Source organism: Salmo trutta, chromosome 12 (assembly GCF_901001165.1).
Source record: "Salmo trutta chromosome 12, fSalTru1.1, whole genome shotgun sequence".
NCBI lineage: Eukaryota > Metazoa > Chordata > Actinopteri > Salmoniformes > Salmonidae > Salmo > Salmo trutta.
The window spans coordinates 70,578,790-70,594,124 of record NC_042968.1 but is presented as its reverse complement, the minus strand read 5'-3'; the positions used below and the strand labels follow the sequence as shown (position 1 = coordinate 70,594,124).

The window sequence follows — 15,335 nt, the reverse complement described above, 5'->3', positions numbered from 1 at the left end:
TGTATTTTGCATTTTTACTACAGTGTATATATCTAATTTGAGCTGGTGTTACAGTATATGGGTGGTATATTCCTTGTGGCAGTGGACTGTTTGTTTTTGCGTAGAAGATTCATTTGGAACTCTGTCACTGACTAGTCCTCTTATCCTGAAAATGTCAGATAATCTGCACCTGCGTTACATTTAAGCTTTTTCCCCAGCTGCTCCAGTGGAAGCTATTTTTCACAGATGTTCTGTGAGAGAGTCCAGCTCAGAATGTGTTTGTGTGTATGAGGAATGGAAGCAGAAGGCATAACAAGCTTTGTCCTTGGCTCGGCTTTTAAAGAGCCGTCGAGAGAGAATGCGAGACTAGTGAGTTTAAGAACGGACACACATGCTGATTAAGTTCACGCGCTGTTCATGTTCTTTTTGTTCTGTAAAATATTCCCGAAGGCTGCTCTATTTCAATTGGATTAAATGCATTGCAGAAAATGAATCATTTGGAAATTAATCATGTGAAATCTTTTAAATGACTTTTACCCTAAGCTGCTGCCAATTGCTCTATCGGGGCGGCAGGTAGCCTAGTGGTTAGAGCATTGGACTAGGAACCGAAAGGTTGCAAGATTGAATCCCCGAGCTGACAAGGTAAAAATATGTCGTTCTGCCCCTGAACAAGGCAGTTAACCCACTGTTCCTAGGCTGCCATTGAAAATAAGAATTTGTTCTTAACTGACTTGCCTAGTTAAATATATATATATATTTTTTTTAAATGTTCCCCTCTTCCTCCTCTGGTAAAATGTAGCTAGCACAAACTGTGTGAGTTTGGCCTTTGGTTAGGGGGGTAGCTAGTTAATACATCTCACCTCTGGCCCTGCCTGGTGTTCTCCTCCCTCTGTTGATTCAGCTCTAGCACAGACCTTTTCCTAGAAGTCTGGATATGAGACGGATATGACTGAGTCAGTTAATTGCTCTGCAGTTGGAGTAAACCTGTAGGCCTCTTAATAGCAAACAATTAGAGACTATGGCTGGAAATCATTCACTCATAGTCAACCACGGCATTGCTCCTGTGCAGCAAAAATGTACAGGTTAGGTAATGGAACTACTTAGACAAGGCATGCAGATTGAACAAAACAATATTCATTCTGATATGCCATGAAAACATTCATACCCACTTGGGGTTATGAAGACCCCCCACAATAAATACACATTTGGAAGAATTAAGCAAATTCATCCATAGCACATGATGAATAGAATTTCCTTCCATCAGCAGTTTGCAACAGTGTACATTTGATTGAATATTGCTGTTGCTGAGAGACCCCCACCACTCAGTCAGAGCTTCTCTCTCCAGCCTGCACAGCGAATTGGCAGGTGTTTAAATCTCGGTGTTGAGGTAAAAAGTGTTGTGAGTGTTATATCTGAGAGTTGATTCTAGTGAGGTTATCACTAGAGGATTTAAATTGACGCCACCTGCGGCGAACAGTGTTAACCAGGTGGTGGTGTTGTTACTCGACTGTAACTTCCGTAAACTCTCTTAGAGTGGAAAAGGTGTTATGGCAAAATGTTTACGTTCCTATCAATCAATGCAGTAAATGTCAACAAGCACACAATAATCAAACTTTTTTTTTAAATAATCCCCAAAAAGCACAGCAGTTGATATATATATTATTATTAAAGTGACCAGTGTTCAATGACTATGTACATAAAGCAGCAGTCCCTAAGGTGCTGAGTAGAGTCCCCTGGGATAGCCGGCTGGTGACAGTGACTGAGGAGCAGAGTACAGGGTTTCAAAAGGTTTCCTCGGCTGTCCCCTTAGAATAATTTTTTTTGGTTCAAGGCAGAAGAAAGGGCTCTACATGCAACCCAAAAGGCATCTACCTGGAACCAAAAAGCGTTCTTCAAATGGTTCTCATATGGGGACACCCGAAGAACCCTTTTATGTTCTAGATAGCACCTTTTTTTCTAAGCGTGTAGGGTACTGGGCAGAGGTCGTTTAGGGATGGCTTTTGAACAGTCTGATGGCCTGGGGAAGGAAGCTGTTTATCATGGAGGGTGCAATTTCCGTACCAGGCAGTGATACAGCCCAAAAGGATGCGCTCAATGGTGCATCTGTAGAAGTTTGTGAGGGGAATTGCTTCAGCTTCCGATGGTGTCCGCAACGTGTCTGGCTTTCCCTTTATAATCCATGAGTCCCTGCCACATGCATCTAGTGTCTGAGCCATTGAATTGCAACTCCACTTTGTCTCTGAACTGACGTTTTGCCTCTTTGATTGCCTTATGTAGGTCATAATTGGTCTGTTTGTACACGTCCATGTTCCCAGTCACCTTGCCGTGGTTATCTCCGCCACATGGCAAAATGTGCAGAATTGCGGGAAATTAGCTTTAAAACGGAGACATTTTGTCATGCGGCCAACAGGAGGGCCTCTAAAGTCTTTGGTCGGCGACCTCACCCATGGCCACACCCATGGCCATGCTCCCATGAAGCCTACCACATAAACCCCATTTTGATCCAGAAAAAACTCTGATTGATTCATTGATCTTATACTACATAAAGATAAATAACATACATTTTTCTAAACTAATCCCATCTGTAAGTGGTTAGACTTATTTCACCCATTATTGAGATGGTTTTGGTAGTTTCATTTTTCATTATTCCCTACCTTTGCAGTCATTCTAACTGCAGATTGTGAGTGGTTGAAAGTCATAATTATTGGATATCCTAACTCTGACTGGATTCCAATAGGAATTATATAACACTTTGCAAGCCAGCATAATATGACTTGCCGATGTGGCCTGTAAACCAGGAGTTTCAAATCACTGTGAGTAAAACTAGGCTGTCAAAGTATGGTATTGAAAAAAAAAATAATAATGGATTGTCATAATTGTTTATATGATAAAATATTAACTTAGGGACTCATTTGGTGAAGAATCAGGAATGAAAGCCATTGATTGCAACAAACATGTCACTGTCACTAGCAAACAGTCATGAGTGGTACAGGTACCTCTAAAATTCACTCGAAAGGCAACCTGGGAAATAAATATGCAAATAAGGCTTTAAACCGTACAGTGATAAAACAAAAAACACGCAAAAACAAATTACTGTAACACCACAGGTGTTAATTCCCTAACACTGAGATTGTGTAACAGCATCAGCGCCAATAAAATGTTAATGTTAGTTGGAATTTGCAACATCCATGGTTTTAGGGACCTAAGACTCTTGGGGTGTTTGTTTATCAACACTTTAAAAAGTGTTAGTTTAACACTATTTTGGTGGGCTATATATACACAAGAAAGTGTTACATTTTACACTGTGGGTGTTCAAATTCTGATCGCAAATTTGCTGTGTGTCCGGTCTCTCCTCCCATCAACACAGACAGACAGCACATCTGCTGCTTTCCCAACACATGGCTGTATACTTCCCTCCATGCCTCCATCCTCTCTTCCATCCAGGGAAACGCTCAACACTCAATTAACATTACTCCCTGCTTCACTTCTTTCCAACGTAGCATTGTTAGCCCACTGTCATGGTACGTTATGCGCAAGGATCCCCCTGTCGATGACAAAATCAAACAATGCTTATTTACACTATGCAGGAATAAGTCATCAGCCTCCGTTCATTCCCGGTGGAGGAGTGGATGACAATGAGGGATTATTTTGTTTGACCACAATAGAAAGTAGATCCAGATGGTAGCACATGTGATGTGAGTGAGGCGGCCGTGTGAAACTCCCCTATCACTGGCTGTGTATTTTGATATGAGCCGTTTTGGGGGAGTGGAGACGGAGTGGATAGGAAGACGTGAATGCAGCTGTCAGCCCTGTGGTATGGCCGATTCAGGACATGTGGCGGACGTACGTCGATGCAGGTTTGCATGTGTCAGTGTGTATGGGTTTGGCTGTGGTCCTTTGTCGTTCAGACACCGTTCTATCAACAATGATGAGGTCTCTCTTGCGAAGAGATTTAATCTCAAAATGAGACTAATCTGTGTAAATAAAGCTAAACGAAAAGGAAAGTCTCTTGTCATTCACACAATGTGTTTTTTGGGATAGGTAGATGTTGCTCCCAACCACTGACACAGGGTCAGCTATTTCTCCATGTCCCTAATGATTAAGGTTAGGACTGATACAATCTGATGTTAGACTATAGACTGTTTTTCAGTTGCCCTCTCTCCTTCTCTCTATCTCTCAGAGGCGACAGACCAGGGAAGCAGGCGCGAGCTCAAGTCCATGCCCTTCATCAGCTACCTGTCTGGGCTGCTGAAGACCCAGCTGCTGACAGAGGACCTGGTGAGTGGCGTGGAGATCCGCTGCGAAGAGAAGGGCAGCTGCCCGTCGGCCTGCCACCTGTGCCGTCAGGCAGGCCGCGAGCAGCCCTCACCCATCCCCGTCCTGCTGGAGGTCAGCCGCATCGTGCCCCTCTACAACCTGGTGCAGGACAACGTCACTAAGGAGGTGAGGGGGGATGGAGGGAGAGATGGATGAAGGGGCAGGGAGATGGAAGGAGGGGAATGGACTGTCTGGTACAGAGGACAACACCACCAAATAAGTGAGGGTGGAACAAGGAACAGATGAAGGGAGGGGGGAACAGAGGGAGAGAAGGATGGTGGGAAAAGAATAGGGATGATGGGGGGAGACCCCTCTATAGTCTGGTACAGAACTACGTCACCAAAGAGGTGAGGGATGGAGGGGAAAGAGGCAATGGAGAGAAGGAAGGAGGGGAACAGTGGAGATAGATGGAGAGAAGGTAGGAGGCAGTGGAGAGGGATGGAGAGAAGGTAGGAAACTGGAGAGGGATGGAGAGAAGGTAGGAGGCAGTGGAGAGGGATGGAAAGAAGTAAGTAGGGAGGCAGTGGAGAGGGATGGAAAGAAGGAAGTAGGGGGGGCGGTGGAGAGGGATGGAGAGAAAGAAGTAGGGGGCAGTGGAGAGGGATGGAGGGAAGGAGCGGGGCAGTGGAGAGGGAGGGAGAGAAGGAAGGAGGGGGCAGTGGAGAGGAATGGAGAGAAGGAAGTAGGGGGGCAGTGGAGAGGGAGGGAGAGAAGGAAGTAGGGGGGCAGTGGAGAGGGATGGAGAGAAGGAAGGAGGGGGGGCAGTGGAAGGGGGAGGGAGAGAAGGAAGTAGGGGGGAGGTGGAGAGGGATGGAGAGAAGGAAGTTGTGGGCAGTGGAGAGGGATGGAGAGAAGGAAGTAGGGGGCAGTGGAGAGGGATGGAGAGAAGGAAGGAGGAAGGCAGTGGAGAGAGATGGAGAGAAGGAAGTAGGGGGCAGTGGAGGGGGAGGGGAGAAGGAAGGAAGGAGGAAGGCAGTGGAGAGGGATGGAGAGAAGGAAGTAGGGGGGCAGTGGAGAGGGAGGGAGAGAAGGAAGGAGGGGGGGGCAGTGAAGAGGGATGGAAAGAAGAAGGTAGGGGGGCGGTAGAGAGGGATGAAGATAAGGAAGGAGGAAGGCAGTAGAGAGAGATAGAGAGAATGAAGGATGGGAGCAGTGGAGAGGGATGTTGAGAAGGAAGGAGGCAGTGGAGAGAGAAGGAATGAGGGAAGCAGTGGAGATAGATGAAGGAAAGGTGGGTGGTAGAGAGAGGGCGATGGGGAGCTCTCCTCTGTTTGATAAATAACTACAGTACCAGTCAAAAGTTTGGACACACCTACTCATTCAAGGGTTTTTCTTAATGCTCAAACGCATTAAGGAAAGAAATTCCACAAATGAACTTTTAACAAGGAACACATGTTAATTGAAATGCGTTTCAGGTGACTACCTAATGAAGCTGGTTGAGAGAATGCCAAGAGTGTGCAAAGCTGTCATTAAGGCTTTTGACTGGTACTGTACGTCACCACAGAGGTGGGTGGAAAGGAGGGAGGAGAAAGGGAGAGAGAAGGATGGTGGGTAAAGGATAGGTGACAATGGGGGGATTGGGGAGACAGCCATGTCCAGAATGACATCATCAAAGAGTTTAAATGGGGGAAAGGCAGAGAGGAAATAGAGAGATATGTGGAAGTGTCAAAACAATAGTACAGTTTACTGAGTGTAAATATGAATTAAAGTAATTTTATAGAATAAAATTATATTTCAGTAGAAAATAAGATGATAAAAATAGATGTGCCATCTGGTCAAAGGGTTCAACCGTTCATTTGCTATAACCGTACAGGAAATTCAAGAACAGGAAACATATTTGTATAGTTTATGTCATTTATTCACACATCCGTTTGTAATTTGGCTGCTTTGAGAATATAATAGTATACAGTATAAGGATATTTTTGTTTTACCACAGTGAAGTTGACACAATCGTGCTTGGCTGTAATGTCAGGGTTGGGCTTTGAATTAAAGGCAGTCAAATCAGGAAGTAAATACAAATTACAATTCAATAATCGAAAAAGGGATTTTTTTTCAATCACTTCTCAATAAACTGAAAAGCAGAAGCTATTTATTTTAAGAGTTTTAACATTTCTGAATTTTAAATTCAAATAATTTCCTGAATTGACTGCCTTCAATTCAATTTGAGCCCAACCCTGGTAGATGTAGTTACCAAAATCCCCCCTAGGTGGAGTAAGTGGGTTAACTTTCACTATTTAAAATGCACTGTGGTGTGGAGAATAGAAAAAGGTGACGTCATGGTTCTCCTCTTGTGGGGATAAATGCAGAGAGTTATGTTTGTGTGTGCGGGCGGGCGGGCGTGCGTGTGTGCGTGTGTTTGATTGTGTATAATTTCTGTAGATTCAACTGTATTGTCTTGTCATGACTGTGTTGCTGTTTTGGCTGATGTTTCCCCCTTGAGAGGAACCTTTGATTATTAGATACTGGAAGCTAGTCATGTTTGGAATCTCATCCCTAAGGTGATTTAGCTGAGGGTCTGGCTCCGCTTGACATTTAGTTTACACCATCTTCCCTCAGCTGGGCTCAATCTGAGGAGAGGGAGATGCAATTAGGAGGTCCACTGCACTTGTTTGTGTGTGTGTGTGTGTGTGTGTGTGTGTGTGTGTGTGTGTGTGTGTGTGTGTGTGTGTGTGTGTGGGTGCATGTGTGCATGCATGTCCAGTACTAGTCAAAAGTTTAGACACACCTACTCATTCAAGGTTTTTTCTTTATTTTTTTTACTATTTTCTACATTGTAGAATAATAGTGAAGACATCAAAACTATGAAATAACTCATATGGAGTCATGTAGTAACCAAAAAAGGTGTTTAACAAATCAAAATATATTTTAAGTTTTAGATTCTTCAGAGTAGCAACCCTTTCCCTTGATGACAGCTTTGCAAACTCTTGTCATTCTCTCAACCAGTTTTAGCTGGAATGCTTTTCCAACAGTCTTGAAGGAGTTCCCACATATGCTGAGCACTTGTTGGCTGCTTTTCCTTCACTCTGCGGTCCAACTCATCCCAAACCATCTCAATTGGGTTGAGATCGGGTGATTGTGGAGGCCAGGTCATCTGATGCAGCAGTACATTGCTCTCCTTCTTGGTCAAATAGTCCTTACACAGCCTGCAGGTGTGTTGGGTCATTGTCCTGTTGTTTTATTTCATAGTTTTGATGTCTTCACTATTCTACAATGTAGAAAATAGTAAAAATAAAGAAAAACCCATGAATGAGTAGGTGTGTCCAAACTTTTGACTTGCACTGTATGTGTGTATGATTATGTTTATGACTCACCTGCTAACTGGATTGCATTGGCACTGGCTGACAACGGATGTCCCTTGTCCCCTCACTTACATAGACACACACAGACGACACAGACGCACGCACACACGCGCACACACGCACACACGCACACACACCACTACCCGTTCCCCACCACCTCCACCGGGACCAGAATGGTCAAGCATCTAATTACTCTGCCTGACTGAAATTACAGCATGCAGCACAGCAGCAATAGCACTGGCAACACACACGCACACATGCACAACAACAAAGACCCCAGCCCATACGTGCTGCACATACCAAGCGCCTGTCTCAGCCACGAAGAAAAGAGGCACAATCGATAGCAGACAGCCCCTAGTGGGCTCAGTCGATACATAAACGTAAGGAAGAGCAAAGTGTCCTATTTTTCTCCTCCTTCTAGTCTTCTGGGGACAGGGGGGGGGCAGACTGCGGTGGGTCACTGGCGAGGGTCGGCCCTCCGAGGTAGCGGGATTATTAGCTTGGTATTGATGCATCGACCCTACAGGGAGAAGCTAGTGCTGCTCTTGGCCAGCTCTCTGAAAGACTCCTGCTCCTATTAGCATAGCAGACACAACGGCCTGGCCATATATCTCTACTACACGATAAAGGCAGTACATTGATTGAAACTGTGCCTTGACTACCCCTCTCCCCCACCAGGAAAAAGACGGCTACGCAAAAAGCTTTCACTAAGATGCTACAATAAATAAACAAAGAGAAATCATGGTTGTTTATTGTGAAGCAAAAAGGAAAGGATGTTGCCCTTGTGTGCCTGTATGTACAAACCCAGTTTGTATCTCCAGCCATGCAAAACTACCTGCGGTTCTCAATGCCAAGCTGCCGTCTTGCCGCCGCTGCTGCTGCCCCTGCTGTCTGCCTATGACAAGGCTTGTCATGTTCCTCCCATTTCGATCTGCCCATTACAAAAGTAGACAGGTATTGTGTTACTATCTGGAATTATCCATCTGTCTGCTTCCTCGAAAAACAGCCCTACCGGAACAATGGGGCAAAGGATTAAAACAACAAAATTCACTGCCCCCCTCCTCACCTCAACATCACGGTTCCAGGAAAACATTTTTGAGAGAACGTAAAAGTCACTCTCCAACTCTGTCTTCAATGCTACGATTACGACAGGGCTAGTTTAAGGATTTGACGAAGAAAACGGGAGAAGAAAAAGATGATCTTTGAAGTGGTTTTACATTACATGTTATGTACGATGTTTATCTCTCAGTCGGATAATGACAGAGACCTCTCACCACCGCTTTGCGGAAGTGTTGAGTCAGGCCTGTTATGAATGTATGTTTCATAACCCCAGATCCTACCCCACGCTGAGACTATACCTACCTACTGTATTTGGAGCCTAACTTTAAGCAGTTAGCTACTCTCCCCCTAGAAGGACCCTCCCCTGGCCCTGTTTCAGTGACAGAGCCCAATACCTCAATGGATAAATAAATAAACTCATGCCAGTGGAGGTTGCCAGCAGGCCTGAGTCCTGCATGGCCCTGATTGAATTATGGCAGAGCTATTGAACAAATTGGCTGTGAGGCTAATGACTCAGAACACTGTGTATCTTGCTGAGTAATCAACCCCCCCAACCTCCCCAACCTCCGCCCCCACCACACTCCCACCATCCACCCCCCCACACGTCTTTTCTGTTTTCCTAAATGGCGTTTCCTGCACAAGGTCGGGTGCAGACCCAGGTTTGACTCATGCAGTCTCCTTAAACTTGTTAAACTCAGGGCTTGAGGAAAATTAACGAGTTTACTGGGGTGGCCTCTCAACTTTTTTTTGTGTGCTTTCTGGAGTTGGGATGGGTGATTGGATGTGGATGGTGACTGTGTAATTGAATGGAAACTGTTTGGATCTCCTCTTCAAAAATGCCCCCTGGAAACGGTTTACCCCAAGTGCATCAAGGCTGCAGGTTTATCCAATAAGCTCTAAGCCTCTCTAAGAAAGGTTATGACAACAGACCTGGCCACCCCTTGCTCAAATTTGTCACCGGGGGGAAAAAAGTGTGAAGACACCGCTTTTTACCAAATTGATTAATTTGAACACGAAGAGGCTGGAAACCCACAGCACAGAGCCATTCAAGTTGCCATTAAGCCTGGATCAAATTAGCTTAGAGCATCCTGAGACCAGGTTGACTCTCTTGAAACTCAATATGGGTTAGGGTTCCTTAGTGACCCAGCCTCCACCCCAGCCGCCACCCCAGCCCCCATCAAACCTTCTGTGAACCACCCTGCAATTGGCCCCAATGTCCCCTAGTTCCTGGAAGTCCTCCGCTTGATGGAGTTCCTAAAAACTGGAGATCTAGATGTTCTATCCTTTGTTAACAGGATGGAGAGGGGTCCTTGCCACCCACATCACACTGCACCGCTGTCACCGCTATCCTGCTATTCTGCTCCTCGCTGACTCTCACCACCCTGGATCCTCCAATAAATCAATAGTGCAGGCCAGCTGGCCAGTGTTTTCACAAATTAGCCAGAGGAGATGGACAGTAATGTGGCCGGCGTAGATTAGCCAAACAGATTAATATGCTAGGAGGTCACCATGATCCCCTGCTCTTCTTGTAAGTGATGGCTTTCTGCATAGTGAGCCAAACCAGGTGCTACATTGTCTACTGGCTAGTGTGATGTCAGCGGATTTGGTGGCGTGGGCAGGACAGGGGGGACACTGCTTGGGGCCAACCGGCAGAGCTATGTCACACTGGTCAAAGTGGAGAGGAGTGTGCAGAATTGAATTTCTCTCAAAGAAATATATAAAGTAAAAAAAGTTTACTTTAAAAACTACATTTTAAAAACTATGATTTTCAAACACTATGAGATTCGCAGTGACAAGAATACCGTCCCTTGAGCTAGAAACTCGTTGCAGGTTTTAAAAATCACCGTTTTTTTCTAAAAAATGTTTAACACAGATCATAGAACCACTCTGTTTTCACATATGTAGACACTGGTTTGGTGCTGGAGATTATGATTATGAGGTTGAAAAGTGACAGAATTGCCCTTTAAGAGGGAAAAAATACTCTCCTAAATCTACAGTTGAAGCGGGAAGTTTACATACACTTAGGTTAGAGTCATTAAAACTCGTTTTTCAACCACTCCACAAATTTCTTTTTAACAAACTATAATTTTGACAAGTCGGTTAGGACATCTACTTTGTGCATGACACAAGTAATTTTTCCAACAATTGTTTACAGACAGATTATTTCATTTATAATTCACTGTATCACAATTCCAGTGGGTCAGAAGTTTACATTCACTAAGTTGACTGTGCCTTTAAAAAGCTTGGAAAATTCCAGAAAATGATGTCATGGCTTTAGAAGCTTCTGATAGGCTAATTGACATAATTTGAGTCAATTGGAGGTGTACCTGTGGATGTATTTCAAGGCCTACCTTCAAACTCAGTGCCTCTTTGCTTGACATCATGGGAAAATCCAAAGAAATCAGCCAAGACCACAGAAAAAAAATTGTAGACCTCCACAAGTCTGGTTCATTCTTGGGAGCAATTTCCAAACGCCTGAAGATAACACATTCACCTGTACAAACAATAGTACGCAAGTATAAACACCATGGGACCACGCAGCCGTCATACCGCTCAGGAAGGAGACACATTCTGTCTCCTAGAGATGAATGTACTTTGGTGCGAAAAGTGCATATCAATCCCAGAACAACAGCAAAGGACCTTGTGAAGATGCTGGGGGAAACAGGTACAAAAGTATCTATATCCACAGTAAAACGAGTCCTATATCAACATAACCTGAAAGGTCGCTCAGCAAGGAAGAATCCACTGCTCCAAAACCGCCATAAAAAAGCCAGATTACGGTTTGCAGCTGCACATGGGGACAAAGATCGTACTTTTTGGAGAAATGTCCTATGGTCTGATGAAACAAAAATATAACTGTTTGGCCATAATGACCATCGTTATGTTTGGAGATAAAAGGGAGAGGCTTGCAGGCCAAAGAACACCATCCCAACTGTGAAGCACGGGGGTGGCAGCATCATGTTGTGGGGTGCTTTGCTGCAGGAGGGACTGGTGCACTAAACAAAAAAGATGGCATCATGAGGAAGGACACATATGTGGATATATTGAAGCAACATCTCAAGACATCAGTCAGGAAGTTAAAGCTTAGACACAAATGGGTCTTCCAAATGGACTACTATTATTCTGACATTTCACATTCTTAAAATAAAGTGGCCATCCTAACTGACCTAAAACAGGGAATTTTTACTAGGATTAAATGTCAGGAATTGTGAAAAACAGAGTTTAAATGTATTTGGCTAAGGTGTATGTAAACTTCCAACTTCAACTGTATAAGTCTATGCTTTATCATGAAGGCAATAGAATAAAGTGCTCCACCATTCCAGCTATGAAACTTTTTTTTTTTCTTCTCAGGCATGATGTTTGCCTGCAATCCAACCCCCTTAAGGGGCCTCCCTGTCCAACCCCTTTTTCTTGAAGTGCAAACAGTAGGCTATTGCTTCTTCCCCACCCCCGGTAGCACTGGCCACAACTTATATGGATCCATCAGTGTTCTGGGAAAAGCATAATCTACTGTTAATCAATACGGGATAGTGTATCATCCTATCCTCCACTGCCGTACCATGGCTCAACTAACAGGATTGGACAGTAGTTTCTCCCTGTGTTTCAGCTGTGTGCAGAATTGTGCCAGGCCATGTCATGGAGGGATTTTCCTGTTGTGTGTGTTTCTGTGTACATGTCTGTGTGTGTCACGTATTTTGTTTTATACTAAACGTGCTTGACATATTAACACTTACCATGTATCCATAACAGGCTCATGTCTGTTCTGTTGTTGTTTTTTCATCCTGCCCCTGAAGGGTATACTACAAAGCAGGCTCAATGAGTTAGCCTGCTAACTTGCCTAAATATTCAGAAATAACTTCTTTTGGGGAAAAAGAAGCAGTGCTTTCAGAAAGTATACAGACTCCTTGACTTTTTCCACATTTTGTTACGTTACAGCCTTGTACTAAAATGGATTGAAGAAAAAAATAATCATCAATCTACACACAATACCCCTACTGCGGTCAACAGCACTGCACCCCCCACAGGTACTCGCCCAAGCCTTCCCCATTTCTCCTTCTCCCAAATCCAGTCAGCTGATGTTCTGAAAGAGCTGCAAAATCTGGACCCCTACAAATCAGCCGGGCTAGACAATCTGGACCCTTTCTTTCTAAAATTATCTGCCGAAATTGTTGCAACCCCTATTACTAGCCTGTTCAACCTCTCTTTCGTGTCGTCTGAGATTCCAAAAGATTGGAAAGCAGCTGCTGTCATCCCCCTCTTCAAAGGAGGGGACACTCTTGACCCAAACTGCTACAGACCTATATCTATCCTACCCTGCCTTTCTAAGGTCTTCGAAAGCCAAGCCAACAAACAGATTACCGACCATTTCGAATCCCACCGCACCTTCTCTGCTATGCAATCTGGTTTCAGAGCTGGTCATGGGTGCACCTCAACCACGCTCAAGGTCCTAAACGATATCGTAACCGCCTTCGATAAGAAACAATACTGTGCTGCCGTATTCATTGACCTGGCCAAGGCTTTCGACTCTGTCAATCACCACATCCTCATCGGCAGACTCAATAGCCTTGGTTTCTCAAATGATTGCCTTGCCTGGTTCACCAACTACTTCTCTGATAGTGTTCAATGTGTCAAATCGGAGGGCCTGTTGTCCGGCCCTCTGGTAGTCTCTATGGGGGTGCCTCAGGGTTCAATTCTTGGGCCAACTCTTTTCTCTGTATACATCAATGATGTCGCTCTTGCTGCTGGTGAGTCTCTGATCCACCTCTACGCAGACGACACCATTCTGTATACTTCTGGCCCTTCTTTGGACACTGTGTTAACAACCCTCCAGACGAGCTTCAATGCCATACAACTCTCCTTCCGTAGCCTCCAACTGCTCTTAAATACAAGTAAAACTAAATGCATGCTCTTCAACCAATCGCTGCCCGCACCTGCCCGCCCGTCCAGCATCACTACTCTGGACGGTTCTTACTTAGAATATGTGGACAACTACAAATACCTAGGTGTCTGGTTAGACTGTAAGCTCTCCTTCCAGACTCACATCAAACATCTCCAATCCAAAGTTAAATCTAGAATTGGCTTCCTATTTTGCAACAAAGCATCCTTCACTCATGCTGCCAAACATACCCTCGTAAAACTGACCATCCTACCGATCCTCGACTTCAGCGATGTCATTTACAAAATAGCCTCCAACACCCTACTCAATAAACTGGATGCAGTCTATCACAGTGCCATCCGTTTTGTCACCAAAGCCCCATATACTACCCACCACTGCGACCTGTACGCTCTCGTTGGCTGGCCCTCGCTTCATACTCGTCGCCAAACCCACTGGCTCCAGGTCATCTACAAGACCCTGCTAGGTAAAGTCCCCCCTTATCTCAGCTCACTGGTCACCATAGCAGCACCCACCTGTAGCACGCGCTCCAGAAGGTATATCTCTCTGGTCACCCCCAAAGCCAATTCCTCCTTTGGCCGTCTCTCCTTCCAGTTCTCCGCTGCCAATGACTGGAACGAACTACAAAAATCTCTGAAACTGGAAACACTTATCTCCCTCACTAGCTTTATGCACCAGCTGTCAGAGCAGCTCACAGATCCCTGCACCTGTACATAGCCCATCTATAATTTAGCCCAAACAACTACCTCTTCCCCTACTGTATTTATTTATTTAGCTCCTTTGTACCCATTATTTCTATTTCTTCTTTGCACTTTCTTCCACTACAAATCTACCATTCCAGTGTTTTACTTGCTATATTGTATTTACTTTGCCACCATGGCCTTTTTTGCCTTTACCTCCCTTATCTCACCTCATTTGCTCACATTGTATATAGACTTATTTTTCTACTGTATTATTGACTGTATGTTTGTTTTACTCCATGTGTAACTCTTTGTTGTTGTATGTGTCGAACTGCTTTGCTTTATCTTGGCCAGGTTGCAATTGTAAATGAGAACTTGTTCTCAACTTGCCTACCTGGTTAAATAAAGGTGAAATAAAAAAAAAATAAAAAAAAATAATGACTAAGCGAAAACTGTTTTTTATACATTTTTGCAAATGTATATAAAAAAAAACTGAAATACCTTATTTACATAAGTATTCAGACCCTTTTCTATAAGACTCGAAATTGAGCTCCAGTGCAACTTGTTTCCATTGATCATCCTTGAAATGTTTCTACAACTTGATTGGAGTCCACCTGTGGTAAATTCATTTGGTTGGACATGATTTGGAAAGGCACATGCCTGTCTATATAAGGTCCCAAAGTTGACTGTGAATCCAAAAACCAAGCCTTGAGGTCGAATGAATTGTCCATAGAGCTCAGAGACAGCATTGTGTCGAAGCACAGATCTGGGGAAGGCTACTAAAAATTGTCTGCAGCATTCAAGGTCCCCAAGAACACAGTGGCCTCCATCATTCTTAAATGGAAGAAGTTTAGAACCACCAGGACTCTTCCTAGAGCTGGCCGCCTGGTCAAACTGAGCAATCAGGGGAGAAGGGCCTTGGTCAGGGAGGTGACCAAGAACCCAATGGTCACTCTGACAGAGCTTTAGATTTCTTCTGTGGAGATGGGAGAACCTTCCAGAAGGACAACAATCTCTGCAGCACTCCAACAATCAGGCCTTTATGATAGAGTGGCCAGACGGAAGCTACTCTTCAGCAAAAGCCACGAAAACTTTCAGACCATGAGA

General features: G+C 44.4%; 1 protein-coding gene across 1 annotated transcript in view; it reads left to right on the top strand.

The window, feature by feature from the left end:
- The window catches only part of LOC115204090 (astrotactin-2), a 525,217-nt gene that overhangs the window by 400,906 nt on the left and 108,976 nt on the right, over window positions 1-15,335 (top strand). Inside the window, exon 17 of the mRNA XM_029769397.1 lies at window positions 4,160-4,422. Within this exon, the coding sequence (XP_029625257.1) occupies window positions 4,160-4,422 (263 nt within the window). The remainder of the gene's footprint in view (window positions 1-4,159; window positions 4,423-15,335) is intronic.